General features: G+C 34.6%; 1 protein-coding gene across 1 annotated transcript; it reads right to left on the bottom strand.

Moving 5' to 3' along the window:
• Positions 1-799: 799 nt before the first annotated feature.
• Positions 800-10,078, bottom strand: Smp_133600 (putative utp-glucose-1-phosphate uridylyltransferase 2 (udp-glucose pyrophosphorylase 2)). Its single transcript, XM_018796341.1, has 8 exons — positions 9,874-10,078; positions 8,462-8,647; positions 7,468-7,601; positions 6,242-6,486; positions 5,254-5,405; positions 4,921-5,143; positions 2,863-3,131; positions 800-1,245 (listed from the first exon to the last, which is right to left on the bottom strand). The coding sequence occupies exons 1-8, from the start codon at positions 9,964-9,966 to the stop codon at positions 1,138-1,140; spliced, it is 1,410 nt and encodes a 469-aa protein (XP_018650564.1). The 5' UTR covers positions 9,967-10,078; the 3' UTR covers positions 800-1,137.
• Positions 10,079-11,031: the final 953 nt, after the last annotated feature.

The raw sequence follows: 11,031 nt of genomic DNA, 5'->3' as shown, positions 1-11,031 counted from the left end.
GTCAATTGAAGCTAGACCACCAGGGAAAACTTTCAAGCACTGGACGGTCGTTTCGTTCTATTGTGGGACTCCTCAGCAGGGCGTATCCACGACCTCGCCTCGCGAGATTTAAACCCAGGACCTACTAGTCTCGTGCCAGAACACTTAACCGATAGACCTGGGTTCGAATCTCGCGAGGCGAGGTCGTGGATACGCACTGCTGAGGAGTCCCACAATATACCGAAACGACCGTCCAGTGCTTGAAGGTTTTCCCTGGTGGTCTAGCTTCAATTGACTCACGCTTTCAACTATGAAAATAAAAAGTTTAATCTTTAATATTCAATTAACAGAACCCAACAGAATTTGTTATACTTAAATGATAACAAATAAATCCGATCTCAATAAATAATCTCCATCGTCAAGAAGGTACAAATATTTATAAACAGTTGTTTACGCAAAATACTCAACATCCATTGGCCGGATACTACCATCAACAGCGTTTTATGGGAGAAGATAAACCAGCTTCCAGCTAAAGAGGAAATTAGGAAAAGAAGTTGGAAGTGGATCGGACATACATTGAGGAAATCACCAAACTGTATCACGAGGCAATCCCTAACTTGGAATCCGGAAGGGAAACGAAAAAGAGGAAGGCCAAAGAACACATTACGCCGGGAAATAGAAGCAGATATGAAAAGGATGAATGTTAACTGGAAATGATTGCCCTGGACAGAGTTGGATGGAGAAAGCTGGTGAGCGGCCTATGCTTCCTCCACGAGGGGTAACAGGCGTAAATCCCCCATCCCAATAAATAATCACGAGTAAAATGACAATATTATTATTATTATATTTAAATTTGTAGTGTGTTTCCTACTTAAAATTATAAACAAAATGATGCAAAAAAAGATCATCATTCTCCATCCAATGGCAATGAAAGCTTCAAAAAGTATAAATTATATGTACTTGAATCAGTTTAGATATCAGGGTAAAATGAAATGAAGTTATCAATAAGAAAATTGAATGGATATTAAAATGAATTACACTAATAAGAATAATAATAGTGATAATGAAAGCACCAAAATGAACGTGTACATTGTCCTAATGTGTTATATTATATATTAATAAAGTGTAATGCTTCATCGGACTTAAAATGTATCGTATTTAATGATCTAAAATGCGTAGATTTCCTGAAACAATTTTATTTTCTAATATTGAACCTGGTGGTATATTAATGAGATTACCAAAATTGGCAATTATAATAACTGTACCCTGAAAGGAAAAGAAAGAAGCTAGTTTATTATAAATTGCGTTGAAAGAATAGAAAAAACAAACAGTTGCAATGAGTGTAGGAATCCTGTGAAAATTTGATGTTCATTTAGTATTCTTTGTTTGAATCTTCCCATTGATGTTTTTAGGACTGCAACTGGTCAGTCTCTAATTGGCATATGTGTATACTGTGCGTATTGCCTCGATATTGCCCTAATTCACAAGCATTGTATGCAAAGGTGGAAAGTGGCTAGCAGTGGAATCCAGGACGTTTGAAGCGAGGGTACTGGGTTTGAGTCCCAGAGTGAACATCAACTCTGAGATGCACGTACATCCATCTGACGAGTCCCAAATAGGACGAAGTGGCGTGCGTCCTGGATTCCACTGCTAGCTACTATCCATCTCTGCTTGAATTTTATGGTTAGCATCATACACTGACCATAGCATGAAAACCAAGAAGCATTGGATAGCTATTTCATTCTAGCATGGAGACTGCTCAGTGGTGCATATCTAAGACCCCAATGAATAACAAACTCATCACTCTCAGATATAATGGCGAGTGTTTAACCTTTAGATCATTAAGCTGTCATTCAACTGTTCACATATGTAACTTTATTTCGCAGTATTGTACAACCATCTTTATATGTCATTGGTGAATAAATACCTTATACTCGACTTGGTTGAACTCCACTAGTCACGGTTTCACACCAGACTTCCGAGAATCACTGCTTGGAATAAGTCGCCATTAATGTCTCCTGGTTTTCAACAATTCCCTACATTCAGTCCGTGGTGTGAACTACAAAAAGAAATCATTTAAAAATTTGAAACTGGTTTATGTTCTATATCATCTGAAATAAATCACAGCGACTTAGTAACAGAAGTGGAAATCTAGAGAACACCTTAAAAACAATACCTAGTGATCGAAATCATATGAGCGTATCCCAATTGTCTATTGCTCTCCAAACCCAAACTACTTGCTTTTGTGCAAGTTGCAAGTATAATGCGAGTTTTGCAAATGAATCTGTCCTTTAAAATTTAGGTTTCGCTGAGAATACCGTTCAAAATAAAATGATGATTAACATGGATTTATTAATCACGGAATAGTGATTAATGTTCTGTTTCTCTAGTGGTCATTTAGTTCTGCAAATATAATTCTATCAATCAAGTTATGATTTGGCCACTAGTCTACATGATTTGACATGTCGCTGGTTACTACTTGGAGATCAAGCGACGTAAATATTTAAGTCTTATAGGTTAGTCGTGGACTGAATAGCTTAGTAGTAATATTTAAGAGAGTACCATATTCCCATACGAATACAAGTACGTTTTATTAACAAGTCCCAGCTATAACGAGACCTATGTCCAAGGTATTTTTCTGAATATCTCTAACCACCTAACATTAAGATAAACATACATCGATCCCATTACTTCTCAAACTTTTCGCTCTATTTAATTATTTGCATCTCGTAAGGTACTGTTTAGGAAAGTTCATAGGGTTACCACTTGGTCAAACATAATAGTATAAACCTTGTGTTCTGTACATACTACTATTAAAGTTCGAATTCTTTTCTATAAAAAAAATCAAAACTATAATACAGTTACTTTAAATTTGAACGTTACCTTTAAAACTACTCCTTTTCCAAAGTATACATCTCCGGATACAGTTAAATGATCCAATTCCAGTAGATCTGGTATACTTGTAAATCGACTTAAAAAATCTTTGACTTTTTTAAAATGACTACCAAGTTTTACTAAAGGCACAGATGGGAAACTTCGCAATGGAGACAATGATAAACTTCCACCATCTAATACATATAAATTAGACATTACTAACAATAAATCTGAAGTAGTTTTAACTGGTAGGAAACGACTTCGTGGAACATTAACACCTGAAAAAAAGGTGACAATTACGTTTTAGCAAACAATTTTTTAACAAGAAAAAACATACTTTAAAGTTGCGACTGAAATAATACAAGTAAAATTGTGTCTTTCAAATGAAACCAGAATGTGTATATAATCAGTCAGTCAGCTACAACGTAGGACCAGGCACACATATGAATCGGTCCAAGTTGCCATACCTCGTTATCACAACAAGATGATCACCGGATTCATAGAAATAGTTAATTTAGTGGTGGTAGTATATAAAAGATAGGTTGTATAGGAAGGAAGACAGATATGAAGCAATTTTAATATCAAGGTTTAAGGGAAGATAAAGAGTGTATACACCTACGCCATTGTGATCGATTCTGAGTCATGTCACCTAGAGTCTCCAACCATCGGTTACGATAGTCACGCGGACCCCAACCAGGTAGTCCGCATCTGCCAACATGGCTCAGACTAGAAGTTAGTGAATTCAAGCACTGATGCCACGTTTTGGTTTGGCCGCCCCTAACTCTTCCAACCATTGCTAATACTAGTCAGCATAGCGCGTCGTGGTAATCGGTGTTCAGGCATACGTAACACGTGGCCTAGCCATCTCAGTCGATGAAGATTCATGACCTCATCAACTGATTTACCATCATTTCCTAATACCCTGCGTCGAACCTCACTATTACTTACCCGGTGATCATGAGGCAGTTCACTCTTGTTAGAGAAAAGTAACACTATAAAACTTCTTATATGTAGTAATCCTGTTCTGCAACTACATTAGTTTATCCATGAATGAACTATTTTCATTAAAAGAAAGATATGTACGGTCTTGTGAAAGTTAATTTGACCGAAAATAAACTACCATCAAAGCAACTAATTATCCATTGGTTTTTTTTTCAAAATAAATACGCTTAACAATCGACTCCCCAGTGGCGTCATTTAAATATAACTTATTAACGATATCTAAAAAATATTGAAATTGGTTGTTACCAATATAAAGATTTCCTGTGGAGAAACACAAAGCCTACCTCATTTTACATTCAGTAATATTCGTGAACCTAACTACCTGATCTAAATAAATGGTTGGTAAGTCAGGATAAGAAGGCGGGTTCACGCTTTCTCTAATCCATAGTAGCATTTTGTGGTATCACTTTTATTCCAAGTGAAATTTTGATCAGTATGATATTGGTTTTATATTTTCCGATGTAACATTACTTCAAGTCACTATGTGTGTAAATTTCATTCAGTATGACAAGTGTGAACTTTTGCTCCAGTATGACAATTATATTCTATGTATTATATGTGAACATTGTATGTGTTTTACAGTAACCCTAGTTAGCTTTTCACTTATATGGTCTTTACTTACTAATTATCATGTTCGTTTAAAATCAGTGTGTAAATGAGCGTCCTTAGCTTAATGATGGCATAATTTTGGATGACCTATTTTCAGGACCTGTTTTCAGTTTTTTTTTCAGTTATTAAACCATCATTTATATCACCCTTTTTGTTTTTACTTTGCTTCGTGGGAACCTCAACAGTGCTCGTTTCCAAGCATAAGCAGTAGGGTCATAGATAGGAAAGATCCAGCACGTACATAACAGAGAGCACCCCAGACACAGACATAACAACGGCTTAATTGGTAAAATACTGTGAAATATCAAGTAACTGATTTTCTGAACATTTAGAAGTCATGTGTGAGTGATTAATGGCCAAGAACATTGAATCATAACCATATATATATATATATATATATATATATATATATATATATATATATATATATATATATACGTATGTATTAATCCTTACCGAAAGCACCATTAAATGACTTGATAGCAGCCCCTGCAGCCTCTTCCAATTGTAATATATTCGTACCGGAATCTAAAGTTTTAGGATTGACTATGATTTCCATTTGTAGAGTTTTTTGTTTAACACTACGATGCAAAGCTTGTAAATCAATCCAAAGATTATTAGTATTAAATATCTTAAATGTTCGTACACTAGCGAAATCATCAACATGTTCTTCAGGGACCTAGAATTCATATGAAAATTAAATGATATGTTTTTTTTGTTGTAGAATTTGAATCTCTTCAGTCATATTGAAAAATATTGTAAATATAATCAAGTAAAATAAAAGTATACCTGAGCTAATTCTAAAAGTCTTAGATGTCCACGATATTGTGTTAATGTGCCACCTTTAACATCAGCTCGTGTTTTATCAGTTACTTCCATAACAAACTCTGGGGATTGTTTGCCACAATGAAATTCTTTATTCATCAAAAAATTTAGAATATCTTTAAAATGGGTGTAAATTAAGGAAAATAGTTTTAAAAAGCATTTATATTTTAATCTCATAGTAAAGTGAGTAGCCGATTACCAACGATTGATTCATACGCCAGGATACTGGAGCCTATGTGTACCATTGGTTTGGAATCAGGGTTTTCCAACTCCCCTAGGTGGACTCGCAGTGTCTACCAACCCGGGTAAAGCTCCGGACATTCGCTTTTCGTCCTCTCAATTTTGTAAACAACCCCCCCCCGCCACGAAAAGGCAGTGAGTGAGACTTCCCTGGCAGAGACTATATACGCGTGGCCATGTGAGAGCATTTGGAGAGGGAGAGCGGACTCTCCCCACTCTCGGCCGTACCAGGACATTTGGGGGCTGGAATGAACTACTTTTTAATATTGTATATTCACTTGGTAAATATAAAACTGAATAAGTATTATATGTTTCAACTTGGATTATCTTATTTAGAAAGTAGTTGGCAATACTGATATAGTTGAAGTATGCCCACCATCATACTGATCTTCATTTTTAATTAACCTACAGTCAGTTGATTGAAAACAATGACATTCTGTTTTACCTGGGAATGTTGAAATACTTATGAGTTAGTTTCAACATGTACTTGATTAGTTTTGTTTCATAATACATAAATTATACATAAGTTTTATACGTAATTTGGCCTCGTTTCTATCAAACTATTCTTTTAAATATTGAAGAATGTTCATATAAACTTTATCTATAACCTGTCGAATAAATTTGATAATTTACATCCAAAAAACTTGAATTCGATACACATAACTTGTATTAAAAAAACATTTGGATAACTACCGTCATTAAGAAAGGATACTTAGATCAACAGTTGCCCCAAGATTATCAATATTTGACATGAAAACCCATTGTTTACCAATAGCTATCATTTTCTCAGCTAATCCACAAGCAACAAAACTACGATAGAAATCACCATGTCCAGGAGGATACCATTCTTCAGGATTATAGTTCATATCTTTAGAAGTCTTTGTTCCAGAGTCATGACTTTCTTGACCAGCACATTTAGCAATAGGAAGTAATGACTCTCGATTCAGACGAGGATAGCTAGACAAAAAAGAAAAAGTGACTAGACTCACTTTTCCAAAATCAAAATATAAATGGTAAATTAGCAAAAATAGTCAAACTTTTAAAATGTTAATAACTATGGTTTGCAGTTAGATTTTATTCCGTCAAGATTGTTCAAATCCTCTTAGACAAGTAATTTCTGAATGGAATAGGATACAAAAGCGTACAATATTGATAAGCATTATTTTATAGTTCTACTACCTTTTACACTTTATTGTTTATTCGACTTGAATCTGTTTGTGTTGGAAATTCTCTGAATGGAATTCGAAAAATTGTCTATTATTTATTCTAAAACTCGACCGTTGCTGCTACCTTAACGTGGTGGTCGGGCTTGCCTATCGTGATGAACCAATCGAGCTATACTGGCTGGAACAATCGTTCCTCAAGGTTCTACCATGTCAGACAGGTCGGTTGAAGAGCGGCAAAACTAAAAGCAGCAATCCCAAGGTCTGAAGGCGAAGTCGTACTGCTGACTGTACAGAGGTGTGACAGCAGTAAGGTGTTTTCTTCAGACATTCAGCATAACAGAAATGCTGCCTTCCCACAAGGAGGGGTGGGGTTAGAAAAGGTCGACCCTAAAAATGCACACCTCGCCTTATCCCACGGCTACCCGTCTCCGGCGGTAAGGTCCTTTGAAGAACGGAGCTAACACATCGAAAATCCCCCACAAAAAGGCCGTGCGTGACCGGCCTCAAGCAATTGTCCCTTGGGCTCTGTGATCACGCTCCCAGGTAGTTATGACCAACACCAATCCAACTTCTTTTTCAAGTTCCTCAAGGAATACCTTTCCACGGTGTGGGCAGCCGAGAAGTGATATTAGCCCTCATACTCGTAACTGCACACGAGACCAAGTTGGTCACTTTTAAAATTATAAAACTTGAAAGTGTCGGAATGTTTCATCTCGTTAGTAAATAAGATTAAATAGTGAACATTTTTCTATTTATCAATAAAATCACTTACCAGCTTTGTAAAAATGTCAAAATTTGAACATTAACTTGCTGATATTTGCGTAAAACCTTTTCAGTTTCAGTATGTGTATTGAAGGAATTCATCAGAACCAAGGGAATATTAGTTCCGTATTCATTGTTTAGTCTCTAAAACGGATGTAATATAAAAGTGTTTACGTTTATCGCTAATAGAACTTTCTATGAAGTAAAATGAGAAAGCAGGATATGTAATAGACTTAGAAATAAGTAGATGACTCATTGAATTTTAAGGACAAACTACAATTCACGACAAACAGGTAGCTATCTATTAAAATTGTTTCCTTCTAATGGTTTTATTTCAACCCAAAGACAATCCAACCATGAATAATACAAGCTGTTTTGGATTTTTAGCTACTCTTACAATGATCAATTGAAAGCATTTACGATATGACATTCCAGTAATTTATCATTAAAGTTATCCGGGTTATGTTAAAAATGTAATTGACTATTAACGACATACTTTGAGAAAAAAAATCGATAATTTTAACTATATTGAAATACTTTTTATTTGCTGGAAATTTTCATTGTTCAAAAAAGTTAGAACTAGACTGGAGTAAAATAACTGTCCCCATCTTTTTGGCTTTCTGATTGATAATCTCATCCGGATATACTGATGTTGACTCTTTTAACTTGAACGAGTAAAAATTAGTATCCAGCTGTACGTTGCTTGTATTTAGTTTATCATAGAGCTAACTTGTTAGCTGTTAGGGAATTAACAGCGTACTTGGTTCTTTTTTTGTGAGAAGGCGAAATAAAAGCCTTAAAGTTTGAGAACAAATATAACCGTACAGTTATCATGAATAATAATTTGTATTATTTCAATCTTCTACTAATAAATCTGAATAAAGCAATAGGATGGATGTATTTCTTTGGTCCCTCTTCAGTTGCATACGACTTTATGTCACATATAAATGCAGGCAAACAGAATAACAGCAATAAGTATTGAACAACTTTTCTATTCTTTTTACCTCGATTTGTTGTACAGTCAGGTCAAGAAAAGTAAGGTTACTTCGGACTGAAATTAAAGATTTTGGTCCAGTACAACCCATTGTGGTGCCCAAGCCACCATTTAGCTTCACCATTACTAGCTTATTTAACTGTTGACGAATTACTTCACGATCAGTAGGAACATGAAGGGCATCGTACATTTTGATCTAGATATTAGAAAATGTGGAAATAAAAAACGCTAAAACAACATACTGAAGTTTAAACGCTAAACAAATAAGTTTTGATTATGTTTTCTAAAGTAGATGTTAAAATGAGTAGATTACATACGATAAAAAGACAATTGCGCGACCGAAAACTTAAAGTCACTATATACTTATGGTAATTTTACTCGGTAAACTTTGATAAATACTATAGATACATCCATTAATGATGATAATCGATTTACAAATACAAAACCTTGTGTAGTAAGATTTCGCAGTTACAAGCCGAAGGTACTATATGATCATGAAAATTACTAGTTTATCAACTTCCACTGCTTCTACTCATCATACTGATAGTTTCAGATAAACGTTCCTAATTGCTCCTAATTGCAAGTTGCCTCACTCATATATATATATATATATATATATAAACTAATTTTACTCTTTCGTGTTTTGATAAAATTTATCACATCTAGTGTGTCATAGTTATAAGTTGATATTTTTTCACCAAATGTTCATTAATAGTAATTTGCTTTAACCACTTCCATAACCTACAACTTCTCATTTAAACTTTGATACGCATCAGAACTAGTTGAAATAGAGCCTCGATAGATGGAATAAGGAATATTCACAACTTTCTTGTGCCCAGTAGTATTTCGTTTAACTTACAACTGTGGTAGAAATTTTGTAGTTTTTGAGTTGATAGACATATTCATTTTTAAGGCGGAGCAAGAATAAAAAAATCGCGGAATAAGGTGAACTCATTTTAATCTCAAGTTCCTTATTATCTCCAAATAACTTAAAGCTGCAGACATCGATATCACTATGAACATGATTATCGACTAAGGTATATAGAAGTGCATTTATAATGATATTACTATCTGTAACTTCAAGCATTTTGCATCTAGGGTGAAAAATCGAGACAGAATCCACTCGTTTCACTCTATAAATTTTAATATTCATTCTCGGTTCAAGCTGATCAAAGGAGAAATATATGTAGAGTTTTGACAAAATGTGGTAAAGATAAGCAATCAAGACTAAATCACATTCTGACTAAAGTATTAAATATAGCGAAATTCTCAGGAGTAGGTATAACATTGCTATCAGGTCAAGGGCAGAGTTTTTCCTAACTTTACAAACATAACGCATGTAAAACTTAGTGAATTATGTTATAAAAAGTGTAAAACCCAGGAAAAGTTAATAGGTGCAAAACAAGAGAAACATCTTCTTACACTTTCAGATGGAACAGGTTCCATCATATTCCAATCAAATTTTTCTGTTTTATCATGTAAATATTGCTTAAACAACTCCTTGAAAGATATCATTTGATTTATGAACGCTTTTTTTTCTGGAGATGAATTTGGTATGGTATTCACAAGCAAATCCAAATCCGCTGCCAAGGCTTTCTCAGCATCATTAGTGTTAATTCCTTAAAAAGACTGGAAGTCTAAAACGCATCAAAGCGACAGAAAATACCAATTTGAGACCCAGTGAGATCATAAACACTTTAATCACACACATGAACAAAACATGACAAATAATAATAATATGAAATCGAGACATCTTATGTTGCACAACAGGAGCTTAAGTTAGTAAAAATATCCTCATACAGTATGTATAAAGTGACAATTAACAATATTATCTTTGTGTCATACTTCCCAAAGTAGGTAGCCACGAAGATACCTTCTTTCAAAATAACAAGGAGAGGGTCAAACGGAGAATATGTCAGGAATTTATTTGCAATTACCGTTTTTTAAAGATAAAAATATTATATTTTATATGTTTCAGGTATCAGTTCTTAGGAACATCTCGACATTCTTTATTTCTTAATAGCCGTTTATATGCCTATAAAATACCAATGAGTCCATTTTTGTTACTGAACGGTGTTTTCATCTCTCAGTATGATAGAAAAGGATTTCATGACATCGCAAAAGGAATTGTCTTTAAGAGACAGAAACCAACTCCACTTACATCCGACGGCATCTTAACAGGCTTTTAAAATGAATCCTAGGTCAGACGTTCATTATATGACAATATTCAAACACTTGTTGTAAATGACTTTCCATTGATTCATTGTCAGTAAAATAAATTTTACAGCAAGTTAAAAGACTGATCAGGAGTCGGAGCTCTTTTCCAAATCGGTCCTATGGATGAACCACGTGAGCTAAGTAACTGCGTAACATAATTACCATTTAGTAACCATTATGGAAATACAGGGGTCTTTTGAATTAATGACTGGATGCCAGCCAAATACGAGACATCTCTGCCTCGAGATGATAGAGAAACTGATGTAGGTGGTCAGGTTGCACTTTGCTCAGATTTCTGCTTGGAACCTAATCAAATATATACTCAAGAGTACAATGACCGAACAATTTCACAATTTTATAATC

Source organism: Schistosoma mansoni, chromosome 2, assembly GCF_000237925.1.
Source record: "Schistosoma mansoni strain Puerto Rico chromosome 2, complete genome".
Taxonomy (NCBI): Eukaryota; Metazoa; Platyhelminthes; class Trematoda; order Strigeidida; family Schistosomatidae; genus Schistosoma; species Schistosoma mansoni.
The sequence above is the reverse complement of the archived record's forward strand: the minus strand, read 5'-3'. Positions and strand labels throughout refer to the sequence as shown.